The sequence below is a fragment of the Nothoprocta perdicaria genome, unplaced genomic scaffold (genome assembly GCF_003342845.1).
Source record: "Nothoprocta perdicaria isolate Ctin4 unplaced genomic scaffold, notPer1 scaffold_6, whole genome shotgun sequence".
Classification (NCBI taxonomy): domain Eukaryota; kingdom Metazoa; phylum Chordata; class Aves; order Tinamiformes; family Tinamidae; genus Nothoprocta; species Nothoprocta perdicaria.
Window position 1 is genome coordinate 3,034 of NW_020455865.1, and position 22,587 is coordinate 25,620.

Consider the following 22,587-nt stretch of genomic DNA (forward strand, 5'->3'; position numbering starts at 1 on the left):
TCTTGCAGTACCCATTTTCGGACACACGATGGCAGCAGCGAGCACTCCCGACCGGTCTGCGCATGCTCGCTCCTTCCTCCTTCTTGCAGTATCCATTTTCGGACACACGATGGCAGCAGCGAGCACTCTTGACCGCTCTGCGCATGCTCGCTCCACCCCCTCCCTCTTGCAGTACCGTTTTTTGGACAACGATGGCAGCAGCGAGCACACCCGACCGCTCTGCGCATGCTCACTCCYCCCTCCCTCTTGCAGTATTCATTTTCGGACACGCGATGGCAGCAGCGAGACCGCCCGCGCGCTCTGCGCATGTGCACTCTCCCACCTTCTTGCAGTACCGATTTTCGGATCCGTGATTGCAGCAGCGAGGACTCTCGACGGCTTTGTGCATGCACGCCGCTCTCCTTCCATAGGAATACCAATTTTTTGGCACTCGATAGCAATTTGTACATTCGGTCCTGACCCCCCCCCCCGTCAGAACCCTTTTCCAGTATGAATTTTCGGACAAGTAATGGCAGCAGCGAGCGCTCCCCCCACCCTTTTGCAAAACCGATTTTCGGACAAGCGATTGCAGCAGCGAACGCTTAAGGACGGACTGCGCATGCGCGCTCCCCCCCCACTCTGTTGCAGTACCRAATTTTGGACACGCGATGGTAGCAGCGAGCTCTCAAGGACGCACTGCGCATGCGCGCTCCTCCCCTATCTCTTGCAGTACCTATTTTCGGACCCGTGATGGCAGCAGCGAGCTCTCAAGCACTCACTGCGCACGTGCACTCCCCCCACCCTCCTGCAGTAACGAATTATGGACACGCGATGGCAGCAGCGAGCGCTATATGCCACACTGCGCATGCGTACTCCCYCCACCCTCTTGCAGTACCGAATGTTGGACACGCGATGGCAGCAGCGAGCTCTCAAGGGCGTATTACGCATGCGTGCTCCTCCCACCCTCCTGCAGTACCAAATTTTGGACACGCGATGGCAACAGCGAGCTCTTAAAGACGCGCGGCGCTCCCCCCCCCCTTGCAGTACCGATATTCGGACAGGCGATGGCAGCAGCGAGCTCTCAAGCGCGCACTGCGCATGCGTGCTCCCCCACCCTCCTGCAGTACCGGTAGTACTAGTTAGTAGCGGCTAACACAGCGGAGCGCTCTATGTATGCACCTCCTCCTCAGCACTACAGTACTGATTTTCCAACACGCGATGGCATCACCGAAACGCTCAGCGTTGCAATACACATTTACGGACACGCAATGGCAGCAAGGAGTACGCCCTAGCGTGATGGCAGCAGCAAGACATTTTGATCTGTGCATCTCCCATACCCTTGCAGTACCAATTTTTAAGCACAGGAGGGCATGCCAGAGTAAGACTTACGTCTGACCCTTTTGGCTACACTGCTGCTTTAGCAACAGGCCTTACTCCTTACTTTCCAGAGCCTCGAGCTCTTTCCATTTTAGTTCTGGGTCTGTTTTCTCTTTTCGTTCTTTCTAATCAGTGCCTGTATTCTAACACCTAGAAGTGTTTGAAAAATAAGCATCCATGACTTTATATTGATACGTATGTACCCCCATCCTTACCTGGCCTGAAGGAGGCAATTTCATCAATAGCAGCTCTAAGAACAATCTTGCCCTCCAGTCTAAACTTGTCAGTTGTAGAAGCTTAATATGATGTCTGCCAATCTTGGGTAGCTGTCAAAATGGTCATGGTCATGGTCCTGTCCCCTTCGGTTGCATTAATGCATTTTAGATGTGCAAGTGTACAAGTTAACTGTTGGGAATGTAGGGGACATGCATGCAATTCACTTGCGATACCAATTTTTCAACAGGCTACAGTAACAGTGAGCATGATGCAGCACACTCATATGTGCACGCACTACTCCCTTACTGTTCCAATATCCTGTTTTAGGTACACAAAAGCAGTACAACACACTCCACAATACAGGGCACGTACACATGGCGCATTACATTACTGACAAGCTCCATGCAATTGGTTGCTTTCTAAAACCTTGATACCTTTTTCTTTTTATTTTTAAACAGCAACTCAAATCAAACAGCTATTAGTGTTTTAAAAGAACCCCATGGCTTCTACACTGGCATATTTGGATGCAACCTCTTTACCTGGATTGAAACAGTACCTCCTTCAAAGCCAGCTGCAGGAACAATGTTGACATCCAKTTAGAATGTGTAATTTCTAGGAGCTTAATATGACATCTACCAGTCCCAGGTAGCTGTCAAAATGGGTGTGTTTGTACTCCTTTTGGTAGCAGTACTGTTTTTTAGATACGCAAGTGCAGCAGTTAATGGGTGGGAACATAGGGCACATGCATGTTATTCATCTGCAGTACTAATTTTTGTCAGATGAGGGCAGCACTGCACACACCTGAACACACTGTGCAATGGCTCTCATTTGCCTGGCACAGTACACTCTCCTCACCTCACAGGTGCAGTAGAGAACATGGTAAGCGATGGAGCACACGTGTCAAATCAGCCTTTGCATGCATGGATGGAGTCCTCCTGCTGACCACATGCGCCGCAGTCTCTCCCACTCTCCCTGTCCCTTCAGCACATGTGCATTGGTGACCCAATGGGGCACATGCACAGCTTCACCCCCCACTACCACCACCAGCAGGGCATCTTTCTTTGCCATGATAGAAGGCTGCTCTTGTTTCCAATATATCTGGGTTGGGTCTGTCCTTCATAGAGCTGTGCACACATCTCCCATATCTCTGGGTTAAGGCAGACAACTTCTTTGAAGGCTGCATGAATCAAGCTTTCACCTGAACATTGAGAAAATACAGCACAAAATTACTCAGAGGCTCTCAGGAATATTTCTATGTTAAAAAGAGAAAGAGGAGTTCTAAATTAGGGACACTTCCTTCCCCACACAGCAAAAAAAAAAAAAAAAAAAAAAAAAAAAAAAAAAAAAAAAAAGGGTTCAGGAATATGTTACTCTATTCCAGCTGGTACCCTTACTGTACATAGCCTCCCTAAACATGCACATACACGCTACCGTCAGCCGACAAGTCCCATACCAGCACAACTGCATGGTTGTGATGCTTCAGGCAAGACTGGAGACAGTCAAATCACAATGACTGTGGCAGAAAAGGGGCAGTAAAGCCCAGAAGAGAACAGGAGTGCAGAAGAGTCCAGAAAGGCCCAAGGCCCTGACAACACAGGAAATAAAACCATGAAAGAGCGTCAAGAAGACACAAGCGCACAGAGCAGCAGAGGATGAGTCCACAATTGATGGCTGCACAAAGACATCTGGCCACAAATGACAACCTGTCCCTTTTGACTAGCTGCACAGAACAAGCCATGATCTGCTGACATGATGCTGGCGAGCGAGGCCAAGCAAAAGACACAGATACCTTTTGACAGCACCGTGCAGTGCAGGATGTGCTCCAGGAGCACAGAGAGCAACATCAAGACCTAGGCAAGACAGTGAACCTACAACACAAACTGCAGACAGGCTGGAGCTGTCTGCTGTCACACACCCTCACTTTACAACACACACACCGCCTCACTGTGCTCATCCAGAAGCCTCCTTCAGTCTGCCCTCAATGGTAGCACATGCCAAATCAGGACACCCCAGCGCACTCCACCCATTAGCTCAGTCTTTGCAGTACTCTGGGGCACCACGATGCCCTATGATGCATCCTCAACAGCAAGCACACCGTTTCACGCACATGCACACGCACACACACACACACACACACACACGACACTCCAACACACTTCACCCCTCAATTTAGCTTTTGCATTGCTCCAGGCCACCAACAGGCCTCCATCGCCACCGGCAATGGCAGACAACATGCACCCTCTTTCGTCTTAAGATGCTCCATACACCTTTGTGACCTGTCAAAGCAAAGCACTAACCATCACTCCTCTGCCAATCAGCAACAGCCTTGGTGGCAATAACCATCTCCACACCAAAGTTGAAGGGCTCCTCCGCTGCTCACCTGCACCGTGCCAATTCCAAATGCAAGCACTGTGGATGGGATAAGATCCACAGGTTTGTTCCACCATCTGGAACAAACAAAACATGATTCTATAAGAGGCCACATGTACCAAACCCACAACACCCATGTAAGAATCCTGTCCCCCCAAATGCTCTGTCATTCCATTTCCTCTTTAGAAAGGCCCATACAGTACCCAAAAAAGCCAAGCCAAGTCATCACCAAGAGGCAAGTCAGCATCAGCCCCTGTGCAATACATCTTGGACTCAACAAGCTTCCCCTTTTACCTACTCAGGTTCCTGGGGGCCACTCAGCTACTCCTCCCATAATTTCCCCCTCTCCCCCCCAAAATGCAAACAAAGAGACAGGACCGCAGCTTGAGGGGATGCTAAAAACACACCTTATTCACAGTAACGCACTCCCCAATACCTTTACCGACTCTGCTTGCTCATCATGAACGTCAGGCTACGGGTTGCAAGCCTCAGGCTGACCTGGCACCTGTCAAAGCAGAAGAGCAGTGGGAAAAGAGGGAGGGAGCCAGAAAGACAACTGCCCTACACTAAACTCCAATTCCTCTCATGGAGCAACACTTACCTCACCATGCTTCACCGGGATGTGAACGAGTCACATTCCTCCACACCTGCACACACAAATCAAAAAGGTATTGGGGAGTCACCAACCACAACATCCTCCTTACAACAGCAACATTCCAGTTCACCTTCTTAAGGCACGACCCCTTCTTCCTCCACCTCCGTAAGGCCTTCTGGGAATGCCACCTGCAACAAAATCAAAAAACACAACAACAACAAACAAAACAAAACAAAACAACTTGAAGCACAGAGTGGCTAAGCAACCACCCATCCAGGCCCTCACCACTATACTCTACACTCAACCACTGTGAACATGCACCAACAAGGCAGCTTCAATCCCAAACCGAGACGTGCATGTGCGCGCACACACACACACGCACACACACACACAGAGTAGGCACAAATATAGAGGTAAACCCTATGCAAAAGGAACTACTGCCACTCATAAGATGCTGAGAGCCAGAAAGCCCAGTGAAGTCACAAGCATGGACTCTGATGCCCCAGAAAAGACCAGAAGAGAGTCAAAGGCCAACACTCTCAATGGAAGGGGCTGGTGAGGACAGGAAGATATGGCAGAGGCTGGGCAAGAAGGACCTGAGACCATGTGACCACGTGGGAATCCTATGGGAAGCCCACCAGGGAAAAGAACCAAGGTGCCAGGAAGATGCAAAACCAGACTGGCCTCAGAAGAGGAAGGAGCAGTCAATGGGGCCTTGATGACGGTCTCAAAGAGGACCATCCACAAATTACACCGACACAGAGCTGGAGAGAAAGAGTGCCCCTTCCTAGCCACACTTGCAGCTGAAGACAAGAACCACTGGCACAAGAACAAGCATGACAGTGGGTCTGGCCAGGCAAAAAGACAACAGCCACCCAGAAAGGCCCAAGGTTTTGACAACATAGAAAATAAAACCATGAAAAGGCATGGAGAAGCAGTGCAAGGGCATGGAGTGGCAGCCAATGGGCCATGACACGAGCCACAAAGATGTGTGGCCACAAACTACAGCCTGCATCTTTTGACTGGCTGCAGAGAACAAGCCCCCATCTACCGGCACGATGATGGCGAGCCAGGTCAAGCAAAAAGACACCAGATGCCTTCTGTGCTAGTGTGGGACATGCTCCAGGAGCACAAAGAACAACGAGAAAACAAGGACCTAAGCAAAAGAAAGCAAAGATATGACGCATGCCACAGGCTACATAATGATGCACACACTTTTTTCTTTTTTAATATCTGAAGCAAGACCAAGGAAAACAAAGCCAGGTCAGACACAATTTGACCAGTGCAGAAAGAATGGATGCTTGCAAAATTAGTATATTATTGTGACACTGGTACACAATATGTGAGCAAAGAGAGGTATAGATTTGCTCTGCAAAGTTCCTGACAGAAATGAAGAATTTGAAGCTACTCTGTAAATTCTGTGCAGAATGACTTTAAAATAACATGGGGGGGGGGGGGGAACACCACACACCAGTATTTTTCAGTCTTTTTAGCAGCAAGTACTCACATTCAGCAATTTGCTGCACAGAAAAGCTGAGATAGAAGCTGAATTCCACCCTAGACAAGTTTCTTAGCTGCTCACTGACATCAGAGACATTTAGAGATGCATATTTATCTTGGATTGCAATGACAATGCCCACAAGGCCCTGTCAAAATGCTGCTCCAGTTCTGCTCAGAGTTATATTACGTATCTGAAAAACAGGACTGGAACAAGATTAGAAGGAAGGCAGTAGTCATGGGGCCCTGCACCTTTTATGTGGGACAGGTCACCCCTGGCTCTCCAGTTGCAAATAGTAGTAAGAGAGAAAGGGACACTGAGCCCTCTGTAGCCACCTGCGATCCATGCCAGAACCAACAGCCACTTGCGATCCACGCCAGAACCAACAGCCCCCTCTTACTCTGCAGATCCTACCCATCCTTTCCATTCCAGTATCCCCTGCCCAGCCTCACCCACAAACAGGATTGCAGCTCAGCAGCCCAGTGGAAAATGGAGCTCTCCCCATCGAGGTGTATCATGCAGCTCAACATGACCTCTGCCATGGCCAAACAGCACCCCTAAGTGCTCCGCTAAGCAGCTCCTCTAAGAGTTGGAAGCTTTGTGGGCTAAGCTGCCTTTTTTTTTTTTTTTTTTTTTTTTTTTTTAATGGAAGCAGAATACCCAGAGATTATTGCTCATATGTGGGGATAGGTCCAGTCATGCAACTGTTCTAGCAGGCTCCCACTTACTCTGCACAGGCACCTCAGTTTTCACATTCCATTCACAAACACTCTGCATCATCCAAACTCTAGCTCAAGTACTATTTCTTTGTTCTAAGAGGTCTTGTATGTTTTATGGCCAAGCTTGTGGCTATACATGGTCTTGTATGTTTCATTAGCCAAGCTCCCACTTTTTTTCCCTTCCTGGTTTCTTTGACTTTTTTTCCGCAACAGTGCAGTTCCTCACAGCACACAGACAACTTTTCACACCTCACAGATCCTCTTTCCCAATGGAAAAAGAGGAACATTAGCCATGGTTGCTGGCCATTTGCAGGGAGGTCCCTGACCTGTAGCCTAGAGGAGGGGCTCATGAGAACAGCAAGAGCCAGTGGAAAACATGATGAGTCAAGTCAACATTTCCGACTTTCCCCTCAACCACCCACCCACCTTTTTTTCTTTTTCCTTTCAAATATATTCTGTCAGTTCTTCGTGTTAACATCATGAATTTCTACAGACATGGGCAGCATGATCGAGCCAAGCCTCGTCCTCGCAGCATTTAGAACCTAGGGCCGGCCCGAGCTTCGCAGCCTGCATCCCGGCCTGCTGCAGCCGCTCCCGGGGCTGCCGAGGAGCCGCGCCGCATCGTAGGCGGCAGAGAGGGCGCGGGGGAGGGGGGCGCGCTGCAGCGCACCCCCAGCCGGCGGCTCCTGCGCCAAGCGCTCGCCCGGTTCGACTCAGCAGGGAGAGCCGCAACGACGGGAGCGCGGCGGTGCCGCGGCGGGAAGGTGTCTCGATGCCCTTCTCAGCTGCGCCAGGCAGCCTGCCCGTCAGCTGCTGCTGGTGCCCGGCGCCTCTGGGAGTCCTCTGGTAACTACCTGGCTCGGGTGCGTCCTAGAGAAGGGGACTCTCGGGCGGCGGCGGAAAGCCTCTCCGCTCGGGGAGGTGTGGGTGGCAGGCCCTCACAGCGCGGTCCTGAGGGGCAGCCGGGCCGCGCAGTGTAGGAGTCCCCCGCGGGGCGGGGCTGATGGCGTCCGCATGCTCCCCGTCTTTTGGCGGAGGCTTCGCCGGCCGGGCGACGGCCCTGAAGCACGGAGGAGCAGACATTGTTTTCAGAGGTCTGTGCTAGCAAAGCGACAAGCAAAGAGTCTCAGAAGAGCTCCTCAGAATGAGGTCTGTGGTGTGTGAGCCTGATTGCTTTTAATAAGCTACATTTTCTTCTGTTGAGTGTGCTCTGTATATATTCAAGTATACTTAGGTCTTTGAATATATGCACAGATATGTGCACAGACATATACTCGGAGGTGTAAGAAGGTTTTACCTACTGGAGGAGAAATGTTGTCCTTTCATTTTGTTTTTCAAATTATGGAAAAATAGAGAACTGTATTTGGGAAAGAATTTTTGAAAAGCAAAGTTCTCTTTGTTTCTTAAGACTGATAACACTTTTTTTTCCTCCTTTGGTCATTATCTACTGCTTTACAGAGGTATCTTAAATATTTTAATGGCAGAATAATTGTTTGTGTGGAAATGGCTGTTTCAACAGCAGGTTGCAAGATAGCTGGCATTCAGTCAATATTCTGAAGTTTCTAGGGACTAAGGTGATAATTACCTTAGTTCTAGTCTTGTAAGACAAGAAAACATTTTCCCAGAAAAATGTACTGTTTAAGATATTTTTGAAATGTAAATTACAAAGTCTCATTAGCTTTTTTAAAGTATTCTTTTTTATTTGTTTACTTGTTTGTTTGTTTGGCTACTATCCTGGTTTGGGACTTATTGGGTTTTATTCAGATTTTTACCTATCTTTGCTTCAGCTGTTTCATTGCTAGATTTTTTCCCTCGTTCCTCGTAAACCAGAACTGTCATTCCTATACCACAGTCGCTTGCACACTGAGATGCTTTCTGCTTCTCTGGTGATCCCAGCTGCCAACTACACTTCAAAGACTGCTATTGTGGTGTTTTTTTTTTTTTTTTTTTTTTTTTTTTTTTTTTTTTTTTTTTTTTTTTTTTTTTTTTTTTTTTTAACAAATGAGAAAAAGAATTATTTTCCTCAGATTCAGTACGAGGCTGTCATTTAGATGCTGCTGGAAGTCCATTGCTTGCCATCTGACAGGCAAGTCATCATACTGGCCTATTATTTTAATTACATAATGTGAAGTGACTCTGGCATTGCATCTTGAATGAGTAGCGGCATTTTGCAGCAAATCTGCTTGACTGTCTTGGAAATTGCTGGTTTCTACTACTTGTAGCAGAAGTGAGCAGGTCTGGGCAGAACAAAATGCAGACCTCCTGGTCAAGATCTGAGTGATATGAATTCTCCCTAAGTCCTTACACCTGCTGTTTCTATCTGGCTAAGGGCATTTGAACATTCAAAACCAACCTAGATAGGAGTGCTGGCACTATGGACTTCAGCAGAATTTAAGTCCTCTATGTTCCCTAAGTTTTGTGACCTTATTATTGGTTTTGTAAACATTTAAAAACAGATCAAAATACTCAGATTTTGTGACTTTGTTCTAGAGAACTTTTTTTTTTTCAACAATCCAGTTACGAGAAAGATGGATAGTTTTGACTTCAAATGAAAAAAATAAGTGGAACAAAACTTCTGTTTTGGATCATTGCATGTTATGCAAATAGCTCTGTACTACATGTTCAGGGGAATTTGTGAGATACTTTACTAGTGGAGAGATACAGAAAGTTTGGGTATAAAGGGGAAGTTCATCCTTTACAAGTGTCACTAAAAGTGTTTTTTTGTTTATTTGTTTGTTTGCTTTTTCGGGGGAGCAGATTTGGGAAAGTTGAGAAGATAAAATGAAATGGTAAGAGTTGTTTTGGCATCTTAATTCTAGTGTTATTTGTGAGGCTGTTAGGTTGAGATATATCAACTCTATTCCTGTCTGAGATTCTGCGGTTATTTTCCATCTATAGTCCATGTTTACAAGTTGCTCACTGTACGTGATCTCGTATGTCCTGAAGTCTTTTTAAAAGTAAGAAATTCTTTTCAATTTCTTGAAGTCATGATGAAAAGTCCTTGTTTTAAGAATAGTGTAGTACTGTTTGTAATCTGAGTGCAGATATCAAAAGTCTGATGAACTGAGTTCTTTGTTGGTCTTTATTTAATCCAAACAAAAAGGACTTGAGTGAGCCATGCTATTAAAAGGTGTGAAAGTGAATGCAGTTCTGCAAAGAAAATGGAGGAAGAATGCATTTATTTTGCTTTGTACTTTAAAGAAGGAGTTACTTAACTTTGTACTTTCCTCCAAGCCTCCAAGTTTATTACCATTCCTTCCCCTCCTTTTTTTCCCCCCAGTGAATTTCTCCTTTTTCTTAAAAATCTGACACTTGTATTTCTCAGACTATGTTTTTTAATTCATAGGTTGTGGACTTTTTCCTCATTTTTTCCTAAATTTATCTTTCTGTTTCTCAACACCTGTGCCAGTAGCATATGTTTTTATAGACTAGTGGTTTTGTTTGTTGTTGTTGTTGTTTAATTAATTAATTTATTTAGAGGTAGTATGGGGAGGAACTTGGCAAAGAATCAGCTGTAATTCCAAATAAAACTAAGGCAATTCTGCTATTTATGTCTCTTGTAAACCTGTTATTGCAGTAGATATGATGCATCTTGCAATGCCTGGCACAGAATAAGAAACATCTACCATTGCTACAAGTTGCTGACCTCAGTCCCAAGTTTTACCTAGCCAATGGATTCCCGACAGATCTACTTATTTTCTTATTTTGCTTTATTACCTGCGCTATTCTTAATTTTGTGTAGTCATTGGGAAAATAATTGTTTTGTGTAGTCAATAGGAAAATAATTGTTAGCAGGGTATTGTAAGGAAATACAGCTGTTTGTGCAAAGAAAATCTTATTTTCTACCACAGTTAAAATCTACTGCAGCATTGCAACCACAGCATAATACAGAAATCTAATGTGCTCATCTCCTTCATGTGGAGGCCTCGTATTTGCATTCCACTCTCACTGGAATTTGGGCATAGTGTTAGACCTCAGTGTGTATCTGTACTGTGCCAAGTGTTGGCAATACAAGGCAGGCCCGAATGTTTTTTCAGGCTTTGTTTTTTCCGGAGACCAACTTGGAAAGAAACTCTTTGAGGAAGAAGGCTCAATGTGAGAAATTGAAGTGAGAATCTCCACTGCTGTTGCAGTTCCTAAGATCTGCAAAAAGTAGGATGTGTTTCCTTATAGCAAATATGTAAGTTTGAGCTACTATAAATTACTTGTTTTGACTGCATTTTATACCTAGTGCACATAAGGAAAGATGAGTGGTGGCGACAACTTAATTGGAGTAAAAATGAAATATTTTAAGTGGAAGGTAATTCTTCTTTCTGTTTCATTACTTTCAAAGAAGATGGTTATTCTGAAGGAGTAAGAGTGGACTATTTTTTGTGGTAACTTTGTAATGCAGTCCAGATACTTAGGTGGAAAGCTATGATCTAGTACAAAAAGCTGAGTAGGGATGATTGTTGGTTATTTCTTTTGCATCTCCAGTATAGAAGTTCCTTTAAGTTATTTATCTGGGTATGCATATGACTCACCCTAGATGAATGACCCCTATGGAGAGACATTATTCCAGGAAGTTTATTCCCCAAATTGTTACATRTTTCTCATTTAAATGTGATGGCATTACTTCTGTCTGAACTATGAAACGACATATTTACCTATATGAGGTGAAATGACATATTTATCTATATGAGGTAAAAAAAAAAAATCAGTGTAGAGAAGAAAAGTAATTATACACGTGATCATTTCATGCAGTAATTTACTACAGTCTACTACCTGAATGGCTGTGGTATTTAATAATACAAAACAGCACAATGCAGTTTATTACAAATTTAAAACTGCTAAAAGAATTTGAGCAAGCAGAATATAATCAACTGAATTATGATCATCCAAGATACAGTTACTCTAGCAAAGCATTGTTCAGTTTTAATCAGTCTTTAATGTCAATAGTAGATTTTTTTTTTTTTTTTGACTACTGTAAAGTTTTAAAATAAGTCTTTTCATGGTCAAACATCTTAGATCATGCTGTGCTTGATGCCTGGTGTGGGGGTTTAAACCTCACTCTAGGGTTTAATAGGGCTCATGACAAGCATATAATTATTTCTGGAATGCTAGAGAAAGAACCCCTGTGAATATTTGTGTAAAAGGAGAAAACGGTAAAGAGCTTCATGCTCTTGAAAGCATTGCCATTTCCTTATGTGTTAGACTTCTAAAGACACAGCTGGAAGTTATTTAAGAGTCAGTTGCAATGAAGCAGGCTGTTGCTGCCTAACAAACTACAAACTTGGCCCTTGTTCTGAGTTTTTGAGTTTCCTCAAGAAATAATACGGCATGGTAACGTCATCCTTCTGCTAAGGGAATGTAAGTCTGAAATGGCTGCAATCCTATTTGTAGTGCAGGGTGCGGACAACATCTTTAAGTGCCCTTACTGAAGCAAAAACATTAGCCTAAAGCATGTGTTCCAGGTGTATGGAAACCGTGCGGAGGATATTATCGTCGGGAAGGTTTCTGTCAGAGTTTTCTCCAATTAAATAGCAACCAGTTTGTCCTGCCTTCCCCGTGGCTCAGCCGTTGCCCGGGCAGGGCCGCCCGCGGCCCGGACTACAGCTCCCAGCAAGCCCCGGGGGCGGCGGTGCGGTCGGCGGCGTGGCGCCTGAGTGGCTCCAGGGTGGGCGCGCGTGGGGCCGTGCGCCGGGGCAGCAGGATGTGCTCGCGGAGCCCTCGTCGCCTCCCCCGGGCGGAATACAGCCGCGGCGGCGACGCTGAAGGGGCGAGGCTTCCGCGCCCCTGCCCACATGGAGCTGAGCGGCGCGGAGGCGGCCTCCACGCGGCTCCTCAGCTTCACACAGCGGTAGCGGAGGGGGAGGATGGCGCGGGCTCGCGTTGTCGGTAGTGGTGAGGCAGTGCTCTCCTCGCTGCGCTCGGGGGCCCGGCGCGGCCGAGGCGCYGGGGTTGAGGGGAGGCGGAGGGCCGAGGCCCGCTGGGCCAGGCAGCTCCCGGGCTTCCCGGCGCGGAGAGGGCGGGTGTCTCGGCGTTGCGGTCGCCTCCGTCCGAGGTTGCTGTGGGTAGTGTGGACGGAGGCAGAACAATATCTCCTGACTGATTTTGCGACCTTTTCAACGCTAGACTGGTAAAAGCGGACGTTGGTGGTGTAGTAACTGTGGAATTACTAGCTCATTTTAGCGTGTCTGCGTCCTCAGTGAAAATAGATTAATTGCTAGGTATGTTGATGTACGGGACCTGATTGCCGGGGAGGCAAACAGACTATGTTGCTGTGATCACTAGGAACTTCTCTTCCTTGTTGCCATCCATTTATACAATGTATATCCATGCTCCAAAAGAAATGGAGGAGGGAGATGGCGTATATCCTACATACTGTAACAATGCATTAAAAATATATTTTTAATTGAAATCTTTGCTTTCCTACAGCTCATCTGTATTAAAACAATTTTGCAATGTGAGTGAATTCTAAATTATTGAACCAAGCTTGTCTGAGCCATTGCTCAATATTTCAGGGCTGGCAGCTCACCTTAATATGACAAAAATTACTCTTGAAATTGGTCTAACTAGGAAAAGTTTTCTAACGTAGACCAGATCAGGACTGAGAAAGGATGTAACCTAGTGAAGAAAATACGTAAAGACATTTAATAGAAATAACAGGATTTTATAAACTAGAAGATATGGTATGTCAATGGTATGGTGAATAAATATCTAGGTGATAGCTAAGAAGGGACAGTTGAAGAGGCAGGCTAGAATTCCCAATGCAGTGGGTAGATTTATGCAAAATTGAGTGATAATAGAATTTTGGTATTTGCATAAATTTTAAGCTAAAATATGTAGCTTTCTATAGGTTGTTTATGTAGCATTTATATTGATAAAAGATTCTGTTTTTAATTACCTGGTATATAGGTGGCACTAACTTATTATATATTATAGATAAATATTGATTTGAAAAAAACTGCAAGTGTTTTTAAATTTAGGTATATTTTAGGTACTTTGAGTCACGCTCCAGATGGTCGAGATGTTAATATTAAAATTTGTTTGGAAAATTGTTACTGTTTGCGTGTTTGCAATGGTGTACATGGAGATTCTTTCTTCTGTCTTTTTTAAATCCTGCTCTGACTTAAAGCTATTAAAATTGTATCATTCTTTAGCTCATGTTGGGTTAGAGAACATCTTCACTATTCTAAGCACATGTATATTAAGCAACAGTTATTACAGCTTGCAGTCTATATTGTATATATATTTGATCATGGGCTACATGATTGTGTTTACATATCTATTTTCAAAAATGTGTTACATTAATTTTAATTTCTCCATTATTCTTATAATTTTTAAACTTTTTATTGCTATATTGGTTTGTTATTGGGAGTGTATGAGCTTGACAAACCAGAACTAGTTCAGCTTATTATTCCTCTTTGATATGAGACTTGTCCTTAACTAAAGAGAAGGAATTATCTAGTTATTATCTAGTTCCATTCAGCGATGATTAGATGTTCCTTTCTGACTGATGTGCATAGATTTTCTTAAGCTCTGCCACTATCTGGAATTTGTAATGCATTTGTTGCATTGTAGAAACTTCTGCTTTTTAAATAGAACAATATCAGAGAAGTGTCTTTGATGCGAAAGCGGGATGGTTTGTGGTGAGACAGTTTTCTTAAATTATCTGAATATAGTTTGTGGAAAGGATAAGAACATAAACTTTTCAGGCACCCAGGCTCTTGGTGCTTTTTCTGAGCTTATCTATGTTTTCCATCTTACTTAGTCTAAGAAAATACATTGTTTCTCCATGTTAAACTCACTTGCTTTTGGTGTTCTCCTCTGTATCATTTGTTGGATATACCATATTCCATCACATCTGGGAATTTCTTGAGCTCTTTGAGTTGGAATGGAGTCTCATGAATTTACCATGCAAGAGAAGCAGGCACTTTCTTTTTTTTTTTCTTTTTTACACTTTTCATGGAAATGGTTCCATTCAGAAGGTAGTAGGCCAGCAATACACTTTGCGATGACTTTATAATTTGTGTTGGTGTTACTCAGTTATCCAGACCTGACACATGCAAGTGTCCTGACTTTTCCAAGGCTTGAAAAGATTTATTGTGCTAATCGTTGGATTTTCTACTCTCTCCTTAAAGTGTCTTACATATACTTCTCATATACACTTAATCAAAGACAGAACTTAAAATTTTAAAGCTCAGCAACAACAAAATCAATCCTGACCACTGCTTTTTTAAAATTCTGTGACCAATACTGTCAGTGACAAATGTTCATTGACCAAAATTGCTTTTGCACTTATTTCCAAGGCTACTAGCACACCTGTCCACAAAGACGAATTATATAGAACAAAAGTTGCACACAAAGAAAACGCTAGCACTTCCATAATTACAGTTGTGGGTTTTTTTTTCTGTAAAAGTGAAAATCTGAAAGCTGTACAAAACATAATGCTTTAAGATGCATCACAAATGATACATTCCACTTGTTTCTTGAAGCTTCAGCCAAATGTCATGTATATCTTAGAACACAGAAACTTTTAAAATTGTATTTAATGCATTAATACTTTCTAAGTTCGGGAGGAGAGGGTTCCAAATTCTATTCAAGGTGTATAAAAAGGCTAATAAGTTTTACCCCATAAGAAGCCTACTGTATTTATGTTTTTATAAGAAGTATTTCACTGATTAAGTTACACATTTTTAGTCATAATCTTGAGAATCCTTCATATTGTCTGGAAGTGAAAAGAAAAACTAATAGTATGACTTTGTTTTTTGTCTGTATGAATGTTTATCTTGAAATATTTTTGTTATATGTTACCTAGTCTTAATAACTGCAGAGAAAATCCTTTAGCCGGATTTATATATATATATTTTGTTGGTTTGTTGTTTATTTTGTGTTTCTCCTTTTTCTTGTTTTTTTCTTTTTGGAAAAAAGAAAACTCATGACTAATAGCATCCAAATATTTATTTCAAAGTACGCTGAAATAAGGCTTTTTTTTTTTCTTTTCCCTTCAGCTGATGAAAACATGAAAGAAGATTCTGCATTGCAAAACAACATAAAATATGCAGAATTCTTCTCTGTAAATAGCATGTGTAGCAGTAGAGAGAAATTATCTAATACAGTTCATATGGACATGTCCATGATTGCTGCAAAACAATAAAAGATATAAGTGTAACGAGTTATACTTTGGGGAGAGCGGTTCCGTCTTTTCAGTCTTCAGGCCCTGTTTTCTCTCTGTTGCAAGCTGAGAAGGAACTATTACATGTTGTACACTCCCAATTCCTGTGTAAATAATATGGCRGTGTTGCATGAAGAGGTTGACTCGAAGGTCTAATAGCATCACCACTAGGTCTAGAACAGTATTGGATGTGAAGTCCTCATGATGTGTATTCACTTAAGCTTTGAATATACTTCTAGATATTTTGCTTGAATATTAGTAAACTGCTTACCTCTGCTCAGGAGGAAGAGATTCCYAAATCTCCTGATTTAGCAAAAGCTTTTTTTTTGTTGGCCTCCATAAAATTGTTTTGTCTTCTTCCAGTTGATAAGGTGGTGAAAATTATCGTTGTTGGAGATGTGTAAAGATACATGGAGATGTACTCCATAAACTTTTAAAATTCCATCCACAGGCCATGCTTTTATGAGGTAGCATTCCGAATCAGCCTTACCTACTAGAACTGATTCTTATCGTAGTTGGTTTGTAATTCACGGAACTCCCAATTTTTTAATACTTTTTTTCTTCTTCTGCTTTCTGCCTTGCTGTGGGGAGAAAGGGAGTTATTGTTGTTATTTTAAATCAGATTATAAGTTGTGTGAACCACAGACATATATATTTAGACATATATATATGTGTATATATATATAATATGGGTATATATATAATATATATATATATATATTTTTCCTCCAATCCTAAACATGGTAGGACTTTACACTGTTTAGTTTGCCTAAGTACTTTCGTCTAGAAATAGTGTATCTCGTATATGATGAAATGGTAGCTGCCTTGATGGCAAGGGCTCTTAAGTCAGGACCCAAGTCCAATTTCTTCTTTTATTACAGACTTTCCCATTAACTGCTGTAGATTCTTCATGTAGGAACATCGTTAAAGGTATTTCACCCTGATTCTCAGGAAAGTTAAAATAGTAACTGCCTTCAAACAAACAAAAAATCTTATGTTGTTGACCTATGGATGCTTTTTAATGTTTTTCGTATCTTAAAATTAAAAATGATCTGTTTTTGTTATTACTGTGAATGTGATAGAATGATTGAGCTGCTACCCATGGCACAGACTGGGTAATCAAGTTACTATTCCTCAATGTTGTCATCCAAATCTTTTTGTTTTATCACTTTATTTTGACGTGCATATCCCCATTTGAAATATAGGAAACTCAATGTTTATAGTTAAAAGAGGGAATTTGCCGTCCATTTGGTGTCAAGAATTGCATGTTGATGTACTTAATATGGCAGGCTATATGAGATTGTATATTCCAACGCATGAGGGATTTTGAACCTTGCATTCTAGGCTTCCTTTCTGCTTGCTTGACAATTTTAGCTTTGGTAAGATTAGGTGAGGTGGAAATCTAGGAAATATTTTTCTTTCTTTACACTTTTGAATTAAAATAATTGCTTGTTTAATTTCTGCCTGTGTTTAGGCTAAGTAAAGACTCTCCAGTAAAAGTGGTAGTAACACACCAAGCATAAACTTATTGAACATATTGCATCTGTTCCCTTAGATTAAACATAGATCTCAAATACAATTATAAGCCCCCATATACCTTGGAACTCTGGACTGATCACATCATGACTAAAAATTTAATTGTGGCTTTGACTTCTAATCAGGGCACAGTCATTGCTTTCTATTTGAGGGTATTATGAAAGCCAAACTGTGATGGTTGCTAGAGATTATTCATGTTGTAAGAAATGCCGCTTTTAGTAATGAGAATATATATTGCAGAATTTGTGCAGCAGGAATTATTTTGTCAATGGTAGAGTATGGTGTTGTGAGACTGCTAAGTCTAGCTCTGAGGCTATGTGCATTAATAACGTGTTTCTTTTCTAGCTCTGTTTCTGAAGACTTGGGTTGTAGACGTGGAGAGTTTAGCAGAAAGCATTATGGATCTGTGGAGCTGGTAAGTTTACACAGCCCATCCTGTAATCCTTAACAGTTTATAATGCAGAGACCAAATGCTTTTCTTTTGACTGGAATTATTTTGAAAAATATGCTTTCTCAGGTATGCTTCAAAATGATAACTCAATAAAGAAAAGGTTCAGAGAAGGTTCGGAAATCCCCTTCTGAGACATTTTTATCATCCTGTTTATGAATCTTTCATCTTATTGGATAGAAAATGTTATATAAATAACACCTGGACTTTTGTATTTACTTCCACATTATTTAGAAAAAGATAAATCCTCTGAGTGTGTTCACTCAGGGGTATGGTGGAGGGTGTTAAAATTAAAAGAATTAGGCAAAATAAGGATATTGGAGAACCTCTTTCAGTATGAAGAAAATACAGAATAAGCTGACAGACTTTAAGGAAAAAAAGGAAGTTAACACTTTTTGTTTCTCCCAGAGAAATTTCTTTTCTGCTATTAAAAAATGAGCAATGTGTCAGGAGCTGAAATAAGTTGACTCTGTGTATAAGGCCATAATGAAATATATATAAATTTTCTGTAGAAAAACTGAAGTGGGGAGAGGTAAAAGAACTGAATCCTAGGTCTGTTACTGTAGGAAGAAATCACTAAAGTCCTATAAGGTGTTGCTGCAATTTGAAGTTCTCAGATAGCATATTAATCAATAGATACAATTTGAGTATAAATTGGTGGCTTAGCTTCTGGAAACTCTATTACAAGAATATCAGGTACTTTATTTTTTTTACCTATGTTCCGTGTATTATGTTTGGTGCTACTGGAAAAAAAGCAAGTAAACTGCTATGTATTAAGAGATTTCTATTACTAGCACTTTAGTTCTTTTGCTGGAAATAGAAAAGTTACTGATAAATATAAATTCAGTTAACCCCTATAAGTGGTCTTTTCTTTTGGTCTTTCATAAATTTCTGCTTTTATTTTATAAAAATCTGTCTTCTTGTGGGGCAACCATAAAAATATTTGATGCACTTTTAAATTTCTAACTATTTAATTAAACTTTTTCCCCTTAATATTTTTCCGTAGGAGCGTCTCAAATGCTCCATTAAGTCTGCCTTTTATTAATTGCAACCTAATCATTTTGTCTCCACTCTAAACATTGTTGTAGAAACGTTTTCTCTGTTGGTGTAGTCAATTGTCCAACTATTTTATTTACATTTCAAACAAAGCACCAGCATCTTTTGGAGTCTTTGCCATGTTAGTTTATTCCTAATATAGCTTCCAATTCCTTCAAAGCACAGGATGAAGAGAACTTTAAAATGTTGTGCAAGCTCTTCCATCAAATAAAGAGAGAAAATATTGTCCAAGAATAACCTGGGCTGCTAGCAGGAAGCTGGGAATGATTATGCATTGTTATTGTTCAGATTCCATTTCTTGTTTGCTAAAGTGTATGGCAGTCTCTCTGTTTTTTTCTTTTTTCTTTTTTCCCCAGTTTTGAGAGAAGTAATATGTAATGTAATTGGCAGCTTATCTTTGAGGGAAAAAGCACCTTATCTTCCAGTTTTCTGTTGTGTGAATCCTAAGCAATATTGTTGAAAACAGTAGAAATGATGTGTTATCCTATATTTCTGCAAATCCCCGCGTTCACTTATAAAAAGAACATGCAGAATTTCCAGAACATTTATGTAGTGTAAATATGCTGATTTTTTTCAACTGAAAGTTAGCCTTATGTGGCTGTTAATGTTGGATATTAATGTTGAAATATTTATGATATTAATAGCAGACTAGCAGTCTTCTCTATCTGATGTTGTTTGATGTCATCACTGGCAACTATACTTGGAGATTCTTGCTGTCCATCTCCTGAAAGCAAAAGCATCAGTATAAAAATGCAATAAAAGATTGCTAGTCTCATCAAGTCCTCTAACAAGGTGGTGAGAACTGGCATTAGCCTCTCTGTAAGACCCATTGTTTTGAAAGACGCAGTCTTCAAGATGAATTTCTGTAAAGAGAATGGTTAACCATGCTCATTGTTTACTATGCTCATTGTTTATCTTTTGCCTCTACGATGTGAGGGGCAGGTTGCACTTCTTGATTCTAGGTATTCTGTTTCATCATTTTGAAGTAGTAGTGGAGAACTTCAATATTTGTTTATTTGATAATTGTTTAGAATAATCATATTTTCCATGTCAAAATACATCTGTAGGCATTTTGCATGTTGGTGTAGACAGAAGCTGAAACAGGAGAACTTCTAGTTAGTGCTGATATATACTAAAAGAACAATTGGCTCGTCCCTTCATGCATTCTTAGAGTTATAATTCGATCTTCCATATCTATATTAAAACTGATAATAGCTGTTCTGATCCCATTCCTGTTGACAATCATAAAATGCCAACAAAAAGAAGGAGAAACCATAGTGACTGTGTTTACTGTCCATATGAATATGGATTTGAAATTAGAAGCTCTAATTTTAAACTCTTTTACAGCTTATATCTAGTGATGCTGATGGAGCCATCCAGAGAGCTGGACGATTCCGTGTGGAAAATGGAATCTCTGATGAAGTAAGTAATTAAAAATACTCATGGGAAGATGGGAAAGTAAAGAAACAAAACAAACAAAACAGCTTCAGTTAGTATTTGAGTAACATTTACAGTCATTTACAGTCAACTGCTGGTGAAGCAATCTTGAAAAATGCTTAGCTTAGATCTTCTTTCAAGAGTATGTAATCTGAACAATTTAATTTTTAAGGGAAAAGCTGCTGCTTCCTCAAGTTTCAGTAGCATTTTGCTCATTTTGCTATTACAAGAAAAATACGTATTCCAGTTCAACGTTTCATGTTGATGTTCTGATAGATGCTATTATGTTCAGGCTACCCTTTGGGCTTGCAAGTTTTCGAGTTTGTTCCTCAGTGTCATGAGCTTGGCTTGTAGCTCACTCTTGTTTATTTATTTATTTATTTATTTTCCCCCCTTCGCTATCTTGTGGCAGTTATGCTTCCTATAACGTATGAAATAAAAAAGCTGAGTGGAGCCTGTAAGAGTAATTTCTCTGACTTGCTGTGCTGTTAAACTCATGATGTTCTCTCTGCCCACTTACATTCCTATTAGGAAAGGATGGTTGTGGAGGGTAAGAAAGAGAGGATAATAATCTTTTGTAAAATATCTTCAACTGCAAATATCATCTTTATGTTTGAAGAAAGTAGGCTTCTCAGTCTTAATAAAGAAAAAAGTGTAAATTGTGTCTTTTAAGATCTGTTTGTTTAAGAGAATGGTAAGGAAGTGCATTTGGTAATCACTTTTATATAGATTATTCTGTATAAATGCAGCCCATGCAAAATCAGTTGCGTTTCTAAAACATTTTACCAATGGCATTTTACAAATTTTGTTTTCTCGACTTCTAGTTTGTCTACAGGTTCAACCTGAACTTGTTCAAAAGCTATGTATCACCATTTTTGAGAAAATGCTTGTTTTTAAATGCCTTTTTTTCCCCTTTTTTTTTATCAAGTAGAATTCTGTTATTCAATTTGCTTATTTTTAATTTTAAAAATACAGATCTTTAACTCAAACCCTACATTTAAGCATCTCGGTTTTTGGTGGAATTTTAAGCTGTTACGCCTAACAGTGGCACAAAAGGAAAAGACTGCAGTTATTAAAAAAAGATCTTCATATGAGATGTAATGTAAGAAGTTTTAATTTCAGCTGTATGACAACTGATTTAATTAATAATTCTGTGCTTTTTAAAACATAGAGTACAAGGCTAAAAATCATTCTAGTAAATCAGCTACTTTTCAATGGTGTTTATATGGATTGGGTTCTCCATTTTCATTCACCTTTTAATGCTCTCACAATTCTGTTTCAGAATACAGACTACACCCCAGGTACATGGCATAGAACGGATGTACATCTGGAAAACCCAGAGTGTCATACAAGATGGTATTTCAAATATTTTCTAGGAAAAGGTAATTATCTTTTTACAAAATGAATTAAGATTTATTTAGTGACAATGCAACGTAGCTTTGGACCGCAATTATTTAAATGTGGAAAAAGTTTAGTGCTATTGTTTTTATGTTAAAATTTAAGGTAGAAAATTCATCTATATTCCTTGTCTTTTTAACCTAACGACAGAGGCTATAGGCTGAGATGTAAGTTGCTGAACCAATGTGATGGTTCCCTGCTACCAAAATGGGAGACTTTGACCCTGTTATTGGCCTTGAAGGCTATACCAATTTTTTATTTTTTTATACATATGTTTGTATACGACTGTGTATGGGCAGGTATATATGCATGTGTATATGGATATATATACCACATGCATGCATTTGTATGTGCTTATGTTCTTTACATTTGATAACACTTTTTGTTGCTTTGTTTTGTTTGTTTGTTTTGTTTTTCCAACAGTTCATCAAAATTACATAGGTACAGATGCAGAGAAAAACCCTTTTTTTCTGTCTGTTGTACTCTCTGACCAAAATAACCAGCGAGTTCCTCAATATCGTTCAATTCTTTGGAGAAAAACAGTAAGGAAAAAAATACTTTTTGCTTCTCTGACGTTTTTTGTTTGCTTTTTGTTTTTGATAATTTTCTCCTCATTGACTTTTTTTTTCTTTCAGTAATTTCAGTATTTAGTATTTTTCATTTATATTTTTCATTTTATATAGTAAAAACCTGTTACCGTAGGAGGTAACATAACTAGCCTTTCTGACAGAAATCTGTGATGCCAAATTTTGTTTTTGCCTACAGCATATCTTTATTTTTAAAATTGCTGCATAAATTGTT

At 40.8% G+C, this 22,587-nt stretch overlaps 1 protein-coding gene and 1 long non-coding RNA gene across 6 annotated transcripts in view; one reads left to right on the forward strand and one right to left on the reverse strand.

Moving 5' to 3' along the window:
* Positions 1-2,222: 2,222 nt before the first annotated feature.
* LOC112956000 lies at positions 2,223-4,439 on the reverse strand. The gene is made up of 3 exons (XR_003250978.1): positions 4,350-4,439; positions 3,953-4,019; positions 2,223-2,770 (listed from the first exon to the last, which is right to left on the reverse strand). It is a non-coding gene; the product is annotated as an uncharacterized LOC112956000 (long non-coding RNA).
* A 3,392-nt stretch (positions 4,440-7,831) lies between these two features.
* Positions 7,832-22,587, forward strand: part of GARNL3 (GTPase activating Rap/RanGAP domain like 3) — a 38,217-nt gene continuing 23,461 nt past the window's right edge. For 2 of the 5 annotated variants that reach the window (XM_026049560.1, XM_026049561.1), the window contains exons 1-5: positions 12,538-12,593; positions 17,793-17,862; positions 20,299-20,373; positions 21,671-21,770; positions 22,210-22,328. In XM_026049560.1, the coding sequence (XP_025905345.1) occupies positions 12,538-12,593; positions 17,793-17,862; positions 20,299-20,373; positions 21,671-21,770; positions 22,210-22,328 (420 nt within the window). Of the gene's footprint in view, positions 7,904-12,537; positions 12,594-16,701; positions 16,842-17,792; positions 17,863-20,298; positions 20,374-21,670; positions 21,771-22,209; positions 22,329-22,587 lie in introns of those variants that run through there. The other 3 variants (XM_026049562.1, XM_026049564.1, XM_026049563.1) reach the window with 3 other exon arrangements.